The following is an 18,084-nucleotide window of genomic DNA, read 5'->3' as shown; positions in this document are numbered from 1 at the left end:
AAGGAGTCAGAAATAAGCATAGTTCTTCTCATCTCCCTAAGGATGCCAGTTGAACATGTGTGTAAACTTATAACAGAAGTACCATCAATGAAAACTGGTCAGGAGAATCTTTTGGTAATTGCCGCATTCATATTGCTCTATATTGCTCTATGAAGAATATAGATGAAGTTATCTTTGTTGCCCTTAATATGATGTGGGTGCAATCTATTGCCCTGCTCACTGGGGGGGGGGGGGGGGGGAGGTAGTGTTTTCAACCCAGTTTGCTGTTCTCTGCCTTGCAGTGAAAAACTTCATAATTATCTGCAGCAACAATGACAGCAGACTTTACATTTTGCTAGTGTCATCGTGTCATTTGATCTAGCCTGAAGCCCTAAGAGTAATAGGGTCATGTGATTTTTTGTTGCAGACAATGAGTCCTAAGCGTAGCTGGGGGCCTGCAGGTCTACTTCCAACCAGTGGAAGGTATCTGTTATTGCCCCATTGTAAATTTGAGCTTCTAAGTATATGCAGTGCCTTGTATCAGCCCCAACCTTTGTTCACATAAATGACTATTACAGCCAGGGATTCTGTTTAATTTAACTGAGAAGTTTTATTTATGAATCACATGCTCCTTTCTTCCCACAGTACAGCCCAAAAAACAAGGAAAATTGTAAAGCATGAGAAACTAAAAATTCAAAAAGAGAAATGTCAGCAGTTCAAAAGTACTAATTCCCCCTGTGCACAGTACTTTGTTGAATCACCTCTCATAGTTATTACAGCCAGTAGACTTTTTGGATAAGTTTCTATTAACTTTGCACAAGATTTGCCCATTCCTCCTTGCAAAATTGCTGATTCAATTAGTATGGTTAGTTGTGGAGCAGCAATCTTGAGGTCTTGCCAGAGATTTTCGATGGGTTAAGTTCAGGACTCGAACTGGGCCATTCAAGGACATCAATTTTCTTAATTTCAAGCCAGTCCATGATTGCTGTGGCAGTGTGCTTTGGGTAGTTGTTCTGCTGGAAGATGAACTTTCTCCCCAGTTTAAGCGTCTCTGGTAGAGGCTAGGTTTTTAGCCAGGATCTCTCTGTATTTCGCAGCATTTGTCTTCCCATCAATCCTGACCAGATTTCCATTACCTGCTGCTGAAAAACATCCCCATAACATGATGCTACTTCCACCTGACTTTATAGTCGGGGTGGTGAGGCATAGTGTTAGATTTGTGTCACATGTACTGCATAGCATTGAAGCCAAAAAGTTCCACTTTAGTCTCAGCTGACACAAGACATTGTTCCATATCTTTACGGTATCTTCTAAGTGATGTTTTGCAAAACCTTTGTGGGTAAGGATATGCTTTTTTTTTTAGCCAGGGCTTCTTCCTTGCTTCTCTTCCATAAATACCCTTTCTATGCAAGGCCTTGGAGATTGTGGAGCTTAATTTCCAGTTACAGCCACTGACTTCTGCAGCTCATTCAAAATGACTTGGTATCACAGTAAACTTTTGTTACAAGTGCCATTCTTCTCCCTCAGCCAGAGGGCTGCCTGACCTAGGCAGGGTGTGAACCGGTGCAACGTTAGCATTGTAACTACAAAGGGGATGAATCCTTTTTCAGCTTCTTAATTGTGGTTTTCAATTTTTATTAAATTGTTGACAGCTTTTGCATTTTTTCTTTCAACTTGATGTGAAATGTTTTGTAGATTAGCTCAAAAATCCTATTTAACCATTGCCTTTTTCTGGGCAGTATCTTTACAAGATGGTGACCCCCAGCCATTATCAATACTCTTCAGAGATTGTCTGCCTGGCACCAGTGGTCACATAACCACGACTTGTGATGCGCACTAGCTGCTCATAAGACCTTTCAGTATCTACTGTCCAATAACTTCACATGACCTTCCTCAGGGGTGGGCTGAATAGGTGCTATATCTTACCCAAAGGTGTCCTGCAGGTTAGTGGAGGGAAGAAGTGCCTTATACCTGCTTTGATAGACATATCTCCACCCTGCCACCCAAATAGTTTTACAGAGTGGGTTTATTTAATTGTACATTTTTAATGACATACTATTTCTTCTGAGCTATACCACGGTAGTGTAGCGGTTAGCACAACACTATTATAACTTGGAGTCACTGGAGTTTGAGCTCAATTCCAGCATCCTCTGTTCTTCCCGTGTGCATGTGGGTTTCTTTCAGGTGCTCTAGTTTCCTCTCACTGTCCAAAAATGAACCGGTTGGTGGGTAAATTGGTTATTGTAAATTGTCCTGTGATTGGACAAGGGTTAAAATAGGTGGATTGTTTGACAGTGCTGCTCTTTAGGGCAGAAGGGCCTGTTCCGCACTGGATCTCTAAATAAAAAATAAAATAAATCAGCCCTTTGTTAAGCTTATGTCAATAAACAAACTTTTGGTCTCCTTAGTTTGCTTTAGCTCTGGTTCATTTCTGATTATACCTGTGAAATCCTTAGGTATGTACACATTGAATATAATCTTACGAAATATCAAAGTACTATGCATTAGAAATCTTTACGCCTTTGTAGTTTATTTGAAGAAGGGTGAATTGGCTTAATATATCTCTGAATACAATATGTTTCCGCCTTTGATTCTCAGCACTCTGTCTGAATTGATAACCATCGATTCCAAAATATTATCAGCCTTTTTGTCGTGATATATGTTGGAACTATATTCTGCATATATGCGATGGAAGACAGAGAGCAAAGACATGATGGTGCATCTAAATGCTAGCCCTGTATAGAGGACACTGTAGATTCCCACAGTGGAGCAGTGAAACGCTGCAGAGAATGTTTAGATGCACTTTGCTTCCTGCCCAGGGAAAACAGAATGCAAATTGCGACCCAATTCATGGGATTGCCGACACTGTGGGGGGGTGGGGGGGGGGGGGAGAAAAAGGTTAGTACATCACTGTTTGTTATTTTTTTAATGTAATGATTTAACAGATATTGAATTAGTTCACCTTATTGTTTAAAATTATTTAGATTTCATAAATTTGTATAATTTTTAAATTAATGTGATTTTTGGAAAAAAGTTAAAAGCCATTGGAAGACCTTCCAGTTACTGTTACAAAGCCTGTTATTTTGTCCTGTGATTAGAGGCTGAGGACGTAAAGCCTGAAGCCAACCTACTATCTGAGCCAATTGTTTCTCTCCTTATGCTTGAGCCATCTATGTTTTTTAAAAAAAGTGTGGCATGGGGGTGGGGTTGTCCAGGGTTGATGATTTTCATACAGCCAGAGGTTCTGAATGATCCAGCTGATTGGCCATAATTTAAGAAATTTCATTAAGTTCTTTGCAAAGATGTGTTCAAAATCAGTGGATGATGACCTGTGAACGACATAAAATTTCTCTGCGCAAATTAAAGAATAAAATGCAATCAAAGAAAATAGCATTTTGAGCCAGTAAATACAGGTAATTCCTATTTTTTTGTTCCAGTGGTAGAGGTAGAGTAACTGTGATCTGTTTTCCCTCTTTCCCACCCCCCCCCCCCCCCAGTTTCATTGGATGATGTGGAGAACAATCAAACCCTTTCTCAGTTTCCATACCCTCAGGCCTGTTACATTGTGTATGCTGATAAATACACATGCTCAGAAAAAGAATTTGCAATGGACGACAACTTTGCTGCAGAGACTATCAAGTTTAAACTTGTATTGCTGAACCCAGATGTAGCAAACAATCCACTGGATCACTTCAGTGCGGAGGAGTCTGGTAAGTAACTGTACCAAACTACTGTTCTTTGCTGTACGAAACACCGCCTTTGTTAAGCCTTTATTTGGATTTTGAAGAGGCATTAAATAAGTCACCATGCAAATGTTTGTCATGTAAACATAGGTTGAACGATGATGCAGCTTGTAAAGTTGCTGCCTCATAGTGCCAGGGACTCCAGTTCAACCTGTCTTTGGGTGCTGTCTGCATGGAGTTTGCACGTTCTCACTGCAACTAGGTGGGTTTCCTCATAGTTACGCTGGTTGGTTGGTTGGTTAATTGACCCTGTATGTTGCCCACAATGTGAAGAGGCTGGGATAGTCGATGAAAATATACAGAAACTTTGAAACTTTAATGTAGGATTAGTGTCAATGGGTGGTTGATGTTTAGTGTGGACACTGTCCTTTCTCAGTGCTATATCTTTCATTTTAAAATAAGGATTCGTGTTTGCAGGTAATGTACGAACAGGGTTAAAGGTCTTGCTTTTCGTGTTGAGTAAGTTGTTATAAATTGGTCCTCAGCCATTCATAATTTCTATAAATCGGCCTCAGACAGGCAAGAAAAGAACTGTTCAGGGGAAGCAATGATTCTTCAAAACGATATAAATAGAAAATGTGATGAAACGTGAACTTCATTTTGATAGCGAAACACAATATTTAAGCATGAGAATGCAACAAATACTGGGTATTGTGGAGTTTTGATGTGCTGGTTTAAAATAAATTGAATTTGCAGATACCAAAGCAATTAAGAAGGCAATTGCTGGAGGGCTGAATTAAAAAATAAGGAAATCTTGCTGAGACTGTACAAGGTTTTTGTATATTCTCGTACTTAAAGCAGAGTAGACTTTCTTGGTTGATACAGACGTTCACTTATGGAGGGCTGTACTGCAATACATTCTTTGAATTTTGAGGATAAAAGATGATCTGACGTCAGCTGTGGGCACATAACCTCATACCATTAGCCACTTCGAATATTGACATTTCTTTATGCACATTTGTACATCTTTGGAATTGTCTACTTCAGGCTGTTCAGCATTATTGATTTAAGCCTGAACATGCACAGATCTTTGGACCCTGGAGGAATCAGACCAAATATAAGAGTGAGAGATTGGATCAGCCAGGCCTTATTTAGTGTTGGAACAGGGTGGTGCAAGCTTTCCAAAGCTATGGTTTAAATGATGCAGTCTGTAAATGCTAGTGAGGCTCAGCTGCTGCTAGCAACTCCCGAATTTCTATCTCAGGAACAAGACATCGATATCGGCATTGAGAATAAATTAACTTCAATTGTAGTTTACACCAAGTGAAACTTTTAACTTACTCATCAAAGTCTAGTGCTTGTTTCCCTGGACAACTGAATTACAAGAATTCTTCCTTTAATTCTTTATCTGCAGCAGGAAAAACGTGGAGCCTAACATGTAGTTCTAAGAATGATAATGCAGCAGTCTTCACATGCAATGCTCAAATACAAAATTTAAGAATATTAGGAATAACACTACAGGAAAAATGATAAATAAAAACTTCTGCAGCTTGCAAGAGAGCACTCTACAAGAGAACTTTTAAATAGTGCTTAAAGTTTAACCTTCTATTTTTCTTACTATACATAAATACATATATATCCACATTCAAACAGGGACTCCTGAGGTATCTCATCTATTGCACTATTGCCACGTTCAGTATTATGAGCTTCGGAATCTGAGGTGTGAACTTGAAGAGGCTGTTAAAATTATGAAGGGCATATATAGGATAGATAGCCAGAATTTTTATTCTGGGAATCTAGAACTAGATGGTATAGGTTTAAGGTGAGAGGGGAGAAATTGAAAGAAAATTTGAGGGATAAGTTTTTCTTTCACAGAGGAGGGTGGTTGTTATCTTGAAGGAGCTGCTAGAGGTGGTGGAGGCAGTTTAAAATGCATTTGGATAGCAAAGGTGTAGTGGAATATAGACTAATTACAGTTAAATGGAATTAGCACAGAGAAGGTGAGCCAAAAGACTGTTTCTTTGTTGTGCATTTCGTTATCCTGGAAGAATATTAAAGTTTAGGCCCTTGGTGTCATTTTTACAGCTGAAATATTTTGTTGCAAAATGAATTTCTAACACAAGATGGCACTGCAGCACCGAGTATTGGCAAAAATTGTGAATTATTGATTAAAATCTAGACCAGTCATAGCAGGAGTTGCTCACAGCTCCACTTTAAACAGCATTTCCTTTATCTATAAAAATGTATTGGTGATTATTTCAATATGGGATGACAGGTTTCCTGTTTGGCCAACAGAGAGGCTAGGGAGCAGCCTGGAATCCCTAGGCTAGTCCAAACTCTATAGTACTGTCCTTAATGACAGAGCTAACAGCAAAGTTAGAAGCAGATGACATGACACCAGGATTATTTCTGGGGAGTGAGACTGGGATAGGCCGTATCATGTTGGGTACTAATTCGACCATAAAGATGATCACTCGGTCTTTTTGGGGAAAAAAGCCCCTCTTTGACAGGGGGCTTATGTGCCACAAGGATCGGCTCCATTGTTGTTTATCATCAATATGATAATGTGGTAAACTGGTTCAGCAAATTTGTGGATAACACCAAGACAAGGGGCAAAGTGGACAGCGAAGAAGGCAATTAAAGTTTGCTCATGTTGTTCCTTTGTTTAAAAAAAGATTCTAAGAGTAAACTGGCAAATTGTAGGCCACTTAGCCTGATGTCAGTTGTGGGTAAATTGTGAAATGTTTTCTAAGGACTGGATATACAGTACAAGTATTTGGACAGTCAGCGCCTGATTAGGAATAGTCAACATAGCTTTGTGTGTGTGAGGTCATAACCAATCTTATACGGTTCTTTGAGGAGGTTACTAGGAAATTTGATGAAAGACGGGCATTGGATGTTGTCTACATGGAGATCAGCAAGGACTGTTGACAAGATCCCACATGGGCAGCTGGTCAAGAAGTTTCAGGATGAGGTAGTAAATTGGATTCAACATTGACTTCATGGGAGAAACCAGAAGGAGGTAGTAGAATGTTGCCTCTCTAACTTGAGGCCTGTAACTGGTGGTGTGCCACAGTGATCAATGCTCTGTCTATTGCTGTTTGTTATCTATATCAGCTATCCAGATAATGTAGTAAACTGGATCAGCAAATTTGCAGTTGACACCAAGACTAGGATGTAGTGGATAGCGAGCAAGGCCATCAAAGCTTGTAGCGGGATTTGGACTAGCTGAAAAAGTGGGCTGAAAAATGGCAGATGGAATTTGATGCAAACAGGTGAGAGGTTTGGGAGAACAAACCAGGGTAGGATATACACAGTGAATAGCAGAGCACTGAGGAGTGTTGTAGAACAAAGGGTTCTGGTAATATAGATCTGTAATTCCTTAAAAGTGGTGTCACAGTAGATGGGGTTGTAAAGAGAGCTTTTGGCACATTAACCTTCATACAAGACATTGGTAAGGCCTAATTTGGAGGGTTGTGTGCAGTTCTGGTCAGCAACCTACAGGAAAGATATCAATAAGATTGAAAGAATACAGAGAAATTATACAAGGATGTTGCCCGGACTTGAGAATCTGAGATAAAGGGTTGAATAGGTTAGGACCTTATTACCTGGAGTGTAGGGGACTGCAGGGAGATATGATAGAGGTATGCAAAATTATGAGGGATATAGATAGTGCTGTTATATTCTATGGCCCTATAACCCTTCAGCCATTCACTAACAACAGAATCCTAATCACCACAGTCTAGGAACACTATGACCACTTTGCATTGAAATGGCCATTTTTTTTGTTGTAATTTTGTTTTCTTGTAAAAATTGTGTGTAATTTGTGTTTTATTTATGGTTTGCTTATAAATGTGACTTGTATGATGCTATATGCCTATGATGCTTTCACAAGTACAATTTTCATTACACCTGTACTTACATGTATGTGATAATAATCAGACATTGACTTATTTAAATTACATTTCTTTTGCCATTTTTCTGTCCAACTGATCAGACCATCCAGATCTTCCTGCAGTCTGTAAATCACTTTACTGGACATATGTTTGTTTGAAGTTCAGAAATAGCAGTAGCAGACAAAAGTAGACCAATTGGCCTTTCACCACTCTATCTGTGTGCCACCTCTCCGAAACTCTTAATTCCCTTAATACCCAAAATCTACTCATCTTTGCTTTGAATATCCTGACATACTACAGAACTCTCAAACTACCCTATCATGCACCCCATCCCACGTGTAAGCCTATATCATTAATAAACTGATTGCAATCAAAGTATCAGGTACTGTTTACCCAGGGTATGATAATGGTAACCATAGTGATACAAGCTTTGGGAATGAAAATGAACATTACGCTGAATATCGTAAAAGTTTGAAATAAGGAGTGTTGGGGAAACAGGAAGTCTGCAAAATAACTTAGACAGATTTGGAGAATGGGCAACGAAGTGGCAAGAAGAATACAGTTTAGTGATGTGTATAATTATACACTTTGGTAGAAGTAATAAAGGTATAGACTATTTTTCAGGGAAGGAAAGGACTCAAATCAGAGGGATTTGAGAGTCCTAGTGCAGGATTCCCTAAAGGTTAATTTGCAGGTTGAAATGTAGTTTAAAAAAAAGCAAATGCAATGTTAGCATTCATTTCATGTAGACTAGAATATAAAAGCAAGAATACGTAAGGCATTATTCAGACCACACTTGGAGTATAGTGAGCACCTTTGGGCCCCTTATCTAAGAAAAGATGTCCTGGCATTGGCAACTCTACCTGCCCCTCCACTGGACTTGTCTCATGGGCAAGCTTGGCCACAAATCTATCAATTTTGTTATCCGACTATGTGAAAAGAAGCACTCCTAATACTGACCATTGCACACAATCCTAACTCGGACAAAACATTCTGATGTATTTTTTTTTAAATATCAGGAATAAAGACACATAAGAAACAAGACGTGCATCAAAATACAAGAATATCTGGAAATAGCTGACTGGTCTCCTTAATTAGAATTCCTCCCTAAAGGTATGGTGGGAATAGCTTTACAAAAAGGGCTGCAAAAGTTTGGGAAAGTATTTGGAAATAGTGTTTAATGTTGGTCTTGGCGGTAAACCCATTATTACATTAATCAGTGAAAAAATGTTAGATTTTTTATTTATACAGTAAATTTATGTTGGTACGTTTATGGACCCGTCAAGTTTTATAAATTCAAACAATTGAAGTTGACATGAAATTAACATAGATGTACAGTAAGAGGCCAGTAAGCTATTTCCAGCTATTCTTATATTTTGATGACGTCTTGTTTCTTATGCGGCATTATTCTTGATATTTTTAAAAACACATCATTATGTTTTGTCAGATATCTTATATTTTGCATTTTCTGTCTTTCCCCTGACAGTCCATCACTTATCCTTCACAAAAATACACCTTTTTCAACCACTCTCACTTTAAATGCTTGCCCCCTAGAATTAGATATTTTAATCAAGGTAATAAAATAAATCTGAAAAGAAGTGAAATGGTTTGATGTCAGAATAAGATCATTACACCAGCACTGAATTCAGGCTGGAAGATGTGGCAATAGAAATGGAATGGACAGTAAAAGAAGAGTCTTATGTTGACAGAGTAATGGTAAGTAGAGGCTGATGCTTTAAAGTCTCTTGTGCGTGCAGGTAATGGTTGGGTTAGGAGTGGGGAAGATGATTGTATTGTTCAGCATTAAGCACAATCATGCAAAGCTTTCTTATTGAATTGACTTTATTTCTTACGTCCTTCACATACATGAGTAAAAATTTTTATGTTACGTCTCTGTCTAAATGCACAATTTATAGTAATTTGTAATAAATAGTATGTACAACAGGACAGTCAATATAACATAGAAATACAATTGTATCAGTGTGAGTTAATCAGGCTGATGGCTTGGTGGAAGAAGCTGTCCCGAAGCCTGTTGGTCTTGGCTTTTATGCTGCGGTACCATTTGCCGGATGGTAGCAGCTAGACAGTTTGGGGTTGGTTGTGACTCGGGTCCCTAATGATCCTTCGGGTCCTTTTTGCCCACCTGTCTCTGTAAATGTCCTGAATAGTTGGAAGTTCACATCTACAGAGGTGCTGGGTTGTCCACACCACTCTCTGCAGAGTCCTACAATTGAGGGAAGCACAGTTTCCGTACCAGGCAGTGACGCAGCCAGTCAGGATGCTCTCAATTGTGCCCCTGTAGAAACTCCTTGGGATTTGGGGATTCATGCCATACTTCTTCAACTGTGTGAGGTGAAAGAGGCACTGTTGTGCTTTTTACACCACACAGCCCGTATGTACAGATCACGTGAGGTCCTTGGTGATGTGTATGCAGAGTAAATTAAAGCTGTTCACCCTCTCAAACTTGGATCCCTTGATGTCAATAGGGGCTAGCCTGTCTCTTTTCCTCCTGTAGTCCACAACTAGCTCCTTTGCTTTTGTGACATTGAGGGAGAGGTTGTTTTCTTGACACCGCTGTTTTCAGGGTGATGACTTCTTCTCCATAGGCTCCCTCATTATTATTTGAGATAAGGCCAATCAATGCTGTGTCATCAGTAAATTCAAATAGCAGATTGGAGCTATGGGTGCACAAAGAGTAAAGGAGGAGCCTTAGAACACAGCCCTGAGGGGCTCCTGTGTTGTGGGGCAGAGATGAGGGAGTCCACTCTTTCCACCTGCCAGGGGTCTGACAAGAAGTCCAGGATCCAGCTGCACAAGGCAGGGTAAAGGCCAAGGTCTCTGAGCTTCTTGTCAAGCCTGGAGGGAATTATGGTGTTGAGTTCAGAACTGTAGTGTAAGAACAGCATTCTCACATAAGCATCCTTTTTCTCCAGATGTGTAAGGACAGTGTGTAGAGCTGTGGCTATTGCATCATCTGCTGATTGGTTGTGTTGGTAGGGGAATTGTAGGGGGTCCAGTGTGGGTGGTAGCATGCTGCAGACGTAGTCCTTGACCAGCCTATCAAAGCATTTGCTTATTATTGAGGTGAGTGCGACAGGATGCTAGTCGTTCAGACATGTCACCTTGGTCTTTTTAGGTACAGGAACAATGGTGGATGTTTTGAAGCAGGAGGGCACTCTACACTAGGAGAGGGAGAGATTAAAAATGTCTGAACACACCTGCCAGTTGTGCTGTGCACATCCTGTTACCCACTCTGGTCCCACAGCCTTGCAACTGTCCACTCATTGGAAACACCTGCATACTTCAGCCTCAGAGATAACTAAGGTGCAAGTCATTTTGGCGGCTCTCCTCGGGCTCAGTGAAGGCAACATCGAACCGAGCGTAAAAAAGAGGTTTAGCTCATCTGGGACAGAGGCAGCAATGTTGGCAGCACAACTGTGCTTAACTTTGAAGTCTGCAATGGTGTGCAGGCCTTGCCATAAGCTGCGTGTGTTATTGGTGGAGAGTTGTGTCTGGATCGTGTCCCTGTATTGTCGTTTTGCTGCCTTGATTATTTTACAAAAAGCTCAATTTCTATTCGCAACAATAGAATTTATTAAAAGTGAGGTGTTTGCAAATAAGTTCTGCATCTTTCAGTTTTAATATTCTGTTCATCTTTGAATCTCAGCAATTGATCCTTTTCATAGGGTTACATGACTTCTACTTCCTTCTGGTATTGGTTTACTTCATAGTCGCCTGCATTTATGCTCAACCAATCTGGCAATCAATTAAGAAAGATGGACCGATGCAGAGTATGCTGAAGGTTTTGTCTGTTGGATTAGTGCTGCAGGCCAGTGCAGCAATCACCAACTATGTGCACCTATCCAGGTAGGGCCTGTATTGTGCTGTGGGTTTTCTATGTTAAAGCAATTTAATTTATGAATTATATATTTTCTTGCTTTCATATAGTTTTAACCTACATTGAAATTGTACTGAGAACTGAATTGTAGATAAACCTGAGTTGTTTCTACATTCAAATAAAACAAATTAAAATTGTGTTGGGGGAAATTGATGTAGTAGATGAAGTTTCAGGTTAGAGATTTAAGAGAACTGATTATGTAATATTTTTGAAATTAATAAAGCATACAAAAACATAGAACTTAAAACTACAACATTGCACCTCCCTACAGAAGTAATTTCTGTGAATGAAATGAAACATCTTAGTTACTCCATAAAAACACCTAAATTATAATATCTACTTTCTTTCAGGTACTCGGTGGATGGAATTGGAATTCCTTTGCTGGGAAGTTTGGCTGAATGTGAGATGCGAAGTTTATTTTAAATATTCTGGTTAATTTGGTTCTTAATAAATATATACCTGATCTTGTAATAGAGTTTTGAAGTACTAAGTAATTTATTTTCATGTACAGACATAAATGAAATCCTCTGGTTGTAAACTCTATAATAATGGACACCCATGCATATGAACAAAGCCCAACATAGTTGCATACATTTATTGTTATGAATAAAAAACTAGTTTCCTTTTTCTCTCTACTTTTAGTAGTTATTTTTTTTAAAGTCTTGTGTATTTTGATGCCATTCACTATAATGCTGTGGAGATATAGATACCATTTTTGGGTATTTCTAACATGGCCAAAATTAACTTAAGGGCATCTCAAAAGAAAATTGTACCCATTTATTACTGTAGATGGCCTATACATGGAATACATCTATGTGTATATAACTTATATGTGCATATTGAAGGGCATATCAGCTATCTAATACATGATGCAGTTCTATGCAAGTACTGATTGGCAGTTATCTAACTGTACAGCAGCATATAGATTATCTGGAAAAGTGAAAATTACTGATGGAATTTAATTCACTCAAATGCATTTTATGCAATTAAACCAGACCTGGACATGCTCAGTAAATGCAGGTTCCTGCAGAGTATTATTGAACTGCAGGGCCTTGGGATAGAAGTACAGAGTTCCTTGAAAGTGGTATCGCAAGTAGATAGCATGGCAAGAAAAGGCATAAGGTATATTTGCCTTTATTAACGGAGACATTATGTTGGGATAACATGCAACTGTTGAGTTACTTGTGGGTTCAGCAACACCTGGACTATTGTGTGCAGTTCTGGTTAACGTGCTGTGGGAAAGGTGCGATGAAGCTAGAGAGGATGTAGAAAAGATTCGGAAGGATGATGCCAGGACTGAAGAGCCTGAGTTATAAGGAGAAACTGGATGAGCTGGAACTTTCTTCGAGAGCGAAGTAGGCTGAGGATGACCTCATAGGTGCAGAGAATAGTAAAATTATGAGAAGCATAAATTATGTGGATGGACATTAGTCTTCTTCCTAGGGTATGGGAGTGTAAAATCAGAGGGGCAGGGGGAGGGGCATAGATTTAAGGTAAGAGAGAAAAGATTTAATGAGGACCTGAGGCAATATTTTTCCTATACAAGGGGTGATGGGTTCACGGAATGAGTTGGCAGTGGTTCAGTTAGATGCAGATACAATTACCAGATTTAAAATGCATTTGGACAGGTACATGGTTAGGAAGAGTTTAGAGGGATATCAGCCAAACACAGGCTGAAAGGTCTGATTCTGTGATTTACAGCTCTATGAATCTAAATAGATCATGGAAACGGTTGAACAGAAAAGGAGGCTATTGAGCCCGTTGTGTCTGTGCTAGCCAGAAAAGAGCCTATTCCTACTTTCTGGGATATAGATTAGTCCTACAGGCGACAGCTGTTCAAACAAATACTTAGTATTGCAAAATATTCTGAATGGAAAAAGTTTAACTTTTTTTGGGGGGAAACTGTAGATTTTATCTTTCAAAGATGCCATGGGGGGTTGGGGGTAGAATTCTAATTTTTAGGACTAAATGTACTTGGGATTAGTGGGGTTTAAGCAGAGGAATTGACAATGTACAGGGAAGCAGGCTTTAATCCACTGACTTCTGCATTTAACTCCCAAGCATTCAGCTGTGTGTGAGCAATCATGGATTGTCAATTTTAATATGTCAGTGATTCAATTGGAACTGTGTTAAACTGCCTTTTCAAATTTAACTGTGATTCCACAGATTTCCCACGCTTCTTGGGACTTGCCAGTGAAATCAAAATGAGAACACAGTGGCAATTGAGGGTCTGAAGAATTGGCAGGGAAATTTGCCAATAAGTAGTGAAACCTCACAGCTGCTTCTGTGAAAGGCTTTGTTCCCAGTAGTCGTGCTGGGAGGTTACTTTGACTGCTTTGGAGTTACTTTCACAACTTCAGAGATAACACTGACACGTTTGAAGCTTATTTGACAGTCTCAAAAATTTGTACATTTTATCTCCACTTTGAAATCCAAATGCATCAGATCATCATGGGTGCCAATTATACTATGCTATATAATTGGATCATAGATAGGGCTAAGGTGAATATTAACATTGATGAGAGCAGGAACTTAGAAACAACATCCAACTGTTGTATTCAGAGTTGCACCTTAATGGATGTGAGTGAATTAGTAAACTTAAGCTTCATAGAGACCATCTGCGCTACACAGGCCGAGGATAAAATTCCTCAGTGTGTCTGAACACAAAAGGCAGAAGAGGTGACATGATCTCATACCAGATGATGGCAGACATTTGCAGACAGCACAGTATCTACTGTTAAATGATATAAAAGCCTTTCTTCATGAATGACTTTCTTTCCAATGTTTCCTTCTGAGAAATGCATGAGCAAGGGCAAGTAAATACACAGAAAAATCTGACTAGGGAGAAAAGGTGTGAGTGTGCTGGTAGTAACTGTAATTTGAGGAAGTTTAACTGAAACAAGTGAACCTGCTGGAAACTTACTGTGAGAAGTCATGAGTGGTGGTGGTAGTGGGATTGAAAAATCTTTGTGGAGGGGTTAAGGTGATTTGTTAAAATGGAAGTGCATTTTGTTGAGGTTGTTGAACCTGTGAGCATGGCACTAGGCCCTGCCACTGACTCTGGCAGCTTTCAACCATACCTCACGATTTTATCAGCAATAAAAGCCATATGACATAGCAGCTGAATTAGGCCACCTGGCACATTGAGTCTGCTTCATCATGACTGATTTATTATCCCTCTCAACCCCATTCTCCTGCCTTCTCTCCATAACCTTTGATGGCCTGACTAACCAAAAATCTACCAACTTCTTTAAGTATACTCAGTGGCTTGGCCTCCACAGCCATCCGTGGCAATGAATTCCACAGGTTCACCACCTTCTGGCGAAAGAAATTCATTTTCATCTCTGTTCTAAATTGACATCCCTTTATTCTGGGGTTGTGCCCTCAGGTCCTAGATTCACGCAGTATAGGAAACATCCTCTTCACATCCACTCTCTCTAGGCCTTTTAGTATTTGATAGGTTTCAATGAGATCCCCCCCCCCCCCCATTCTTCTAAACTCCAGTGGGTACAGGCCCAGAGGGATCAAACACACTTGTATGTTAACCCTTTCATTCCTGGAATAATTCTCATAAACCTCCTGTGCGAGCACATCTTTTCTTAGATAAGGGGCTCAAAACATCTCACAATACTCCAAGTGTAGTCTGACCAATGCCTTATAAAGCCTCAGCATTACATCCTTGCTCTCTTATTCTGGTCCTCTCAAAATGAATGCTAATGTTGTATTTGCCTTTCTTATCGACTCAAACTGCAATTTAACCTTTAGGGAATCTTACACAAGGACTCCAAGTCCTTTTGCACCTCAGATTTTTGAATTTTCTCCCCATTTAGAAAATAGTCTATACCTTTATTCCTTCTACCAAAATGTATGACCATACACTTCCCTACACTTTATTCTGTCTGCCACTTCCTTGCCCATTAACACAATAAGTCCAGATCCTTCTGCAAACTCCGTTTCCTCAACACTATCTGCCCCACCACCTGCCTTTGTATCATCTGCAAACTTAGCCACAAAGCCAGCAATTATGTCATTGACTTATAATGTGAAAAGAAGTGGTCCTAATTCTGATCCCTGCAGAACACCACTTGACACCAGCAGCCAAATAGAATAGGTCTCTTTTATTCTGATTCTTTGCCTCCTACCAATCAGTCATTCTTCTATCCATGCTATTGTCTTTTCTATAATACCGTGCACTCTCATCTTGTTAAGCAGACTCATTAGTGGCACATTGTCAAAGGCCTTCTGAAAATCCAAGTAAACCGCATCCACTGGCTCTTCTTTGTCTAAACTGTTTTTTCCTAGAGTTTCAACAGATTTGTCAGGCAAGATTTCCCCTTAAGGAAACCATGTGACTTTGGCTTACTTTTATCTTATACCTCCAAGTCCCCTGAAACCTCATTCATAATAATAGAATCCAAAATCTTCCCAACCACATAAGTAAGGCTAACTGGCCTACAATTTCCCTTCTTCTGCCTCCCTCCCTTGGCAGTCTTTATCCTCTATCAGTAGGGAGGAGCATCTCAATGCATTCTTACATTCTTCACTCAATATAACTTCACTTTCCCTAATATTGATTTGTAGCTCCTTACTACAAAAGGTTTGGATAGGTGGAATTTATTATCCAGGAAGGGATTCCGACTGAATATGTAGACAACCGACTGGAGAAGAGGCCATATTAGATTTGGTGCTAGGCAATGAACCCATTAAGGTGTCAAATCTTTCAGTGGGACAGCATTTTGGAAACAATGACCACAACTCCCTGGCCTTTTCTGTAGCCTTGGAAAGGGATAATAGCAAACAGTGTGGCAAAATATTTAATTGAGGGATGGAGAATTAGAATGCTATTAAGCAGGAACTGGGACCGTAAATTGGGAACAGATGTACTCGGGGAAATGCACAACACACAAGGTTGTGGAGGTTGTTTTGGGAGCACTTACTGGGGGTTCTGGAAAGGTGTGTGCCATTGAGGCAGAGAAAAGATGGTAAGATGCAGGAACTGTGGTCAACAAGAGATGTAGAACATCGAGTCAAGAGGAAGAAAGAAGCATACTTAAGGTTTGGGAAGCAAAGATCAGACTAGAGAATTGCAAAGTAGCCAAAAAGGAGTTGAAGAATGGTCTTAGGAGAGCTAGTAGGGGTCCAGTAAAGGCCTTGGCAAGAAGGATTAAGGAAAACCCCAAGGTGATCTACGCATATGTCAAGGAGGGCTAGAGTGAGAGCAGGATCGATCAGGAATAGTAGAGGAAACGTGTGCCTGTGGTTGGAGGTGATTGGGGAGCTCCTTAATGAGCACATTGCTTCAGTGTTTGCCAGTGATAGGGACAGTGTAAAACAGGTTGATAGGTTTGAACATTTTGATGTCGAGAATGAGCTAGAACATTTGAGAAGCACAAGCCTCTGAGGCCAGATGGGATACCCCAGGTTCTCATGGGAAGAGATTGCAGCATCTTTGTATCCTCGCTGACCACAAGAGTAGTATCAGGTGATTGGACGGTGGCAAATGTTATCCCTTTGTTCAAGAAAGGGAGTAAGGATAACCCTCAGAATTATAGACTAGTAGGTCTTGCTTCAGTGGCGGGCAAGTTATTGGAGAGGATTCTTAGAGATGGGATTTATGAGTATTCAAAGAAGCATAGACTGATTATGATAATTAACTGCTTTGTGAGGGGTGTATGACAAAGCACATTGATGAAGGTAGAGCAATGGATATGGTGTACTGTATATGGGTTTTAGTATGGCATTTGATAAGGTCTCCCTTGTAGACTCATTCAAAAAGCCAGGAGCGATGGGATTCAGGGAAATTTGGCTCTGTGATTGACTTGCCCGTAGAAGGCAGAAGGTATAGTAGATGGAGAGTATTCTGCCTTGAGGTCAGTGACTGGTAGTGTTCTGCAAGCATCTGTTCTGGGACCCTTGCTATAATTGACAGATGTGAAAGTGAAAGATTGGGTTAGTAAGTTTGCAGATAACACAAAGATTGGTGGAGTTGTGGATAGTGTGGATGGTTGCTAGGCTGAGAAATAGCAGATGGAATTTAACCTGGAAAAGTGTGAACTGAGTCATTTTGAAAAGTCAAATTTAAAGGCAGAATTCGGGATTAATGGCAGGGTTGTTTACGTTGTGGAAGGTCCATAGACCTTCAAAGTTTAGAGTGCCCTCCTGTTTCAAAATATCCACCATTGTTCCTGTACCTAAAAATACCAAGGTAACATGTCTGAACGACTGGTGTCCTGTCGTACTCAGTGCAATAATAAGCAAATGCTTCCTATGTTCTTGCCTGGACACATTTGCTAGTCAAGGACTACATCTGCAGCATGCTACCACCCACACTGGACACCCTACAATTCATGTACCAACACAACTGATTGACAAGTGATGCAATAGCTAGCCACAGCTCTTTTCACCGTCCTTACACACCTGGAGAAGAGGAATGCTGTTCTTGGACCACAGTTCAGCATTTAACACCTCAATTCCCTCCAGGCTCGACAAGAAGCTCAGAGACCTTGGCCTTCGCCCTGGACTTCCTCTCAGATCACCGGCAGGTGGTAAAGAGTGAGCTCCCTCACCTCTGCCCCTCTGACCTCCAACACAAGAGCCCCTCAGGGCTGTGTCCTAAGCTCCCATCTTT

At 40.2% G+C, this 18,084-nt stretch overlaps 1 protein-coding gene across 5 annotated transcripts in view; it reads left to right on the top strand.

Annotated features, from left to right (window-relative positions):
- gpr180 (G protein-coupled receptor 180) overlaps window positions 1-18,084 on the top strand; it is a 114,977-nt gene that overhangs the window by 55,333 nt on the left and 41,560 nt on the right. For all 5 annotated transcript variants that reach the window (XR_012096092.1, XR_012096093.1, XM_073027184.1 and 2 more), the window contains exons 3-5: window positions 3,477-3,689; window positions 11,245-11,425; window positions 11,807-11,856. Coding sequence is in view for 3 of the 5 variants with exons in the window: in XM_073027184.1 (XP_072883285.1) it covers window positions 3,477-3,689; window positions 11,245-11,425; window positions 11,807-11,856 (444 nt within the window). In the remaining 2 variants the exon portion in view is untranslated. The remainder of the gene's footprint in view (window positions 1-3,476; window positions 3,690-11,244; window positions 11,426-11,806; window positions 11,857-18,084) is intronic.

The sequence above is a fragment of the Hemitrygon akajei genome, chromosome 2, assembly GCF_048418815.1.
Source record: "Hemitrygon akajei chromosome 2, sHemAka1.3, whole genome shotgun sequence".
NCBI lineage: Eukaryota > Metazoa > Chordata > Chondrichthyes > Myliobatiformes > Dasyatidae > Hemitrygon > Hemitrygon akajei.
The sequence above is the reverse complement of the archived record's forward strand: the minus strand, read 5'-3'. Positions and strand labels throughout refer to the sequence as shown.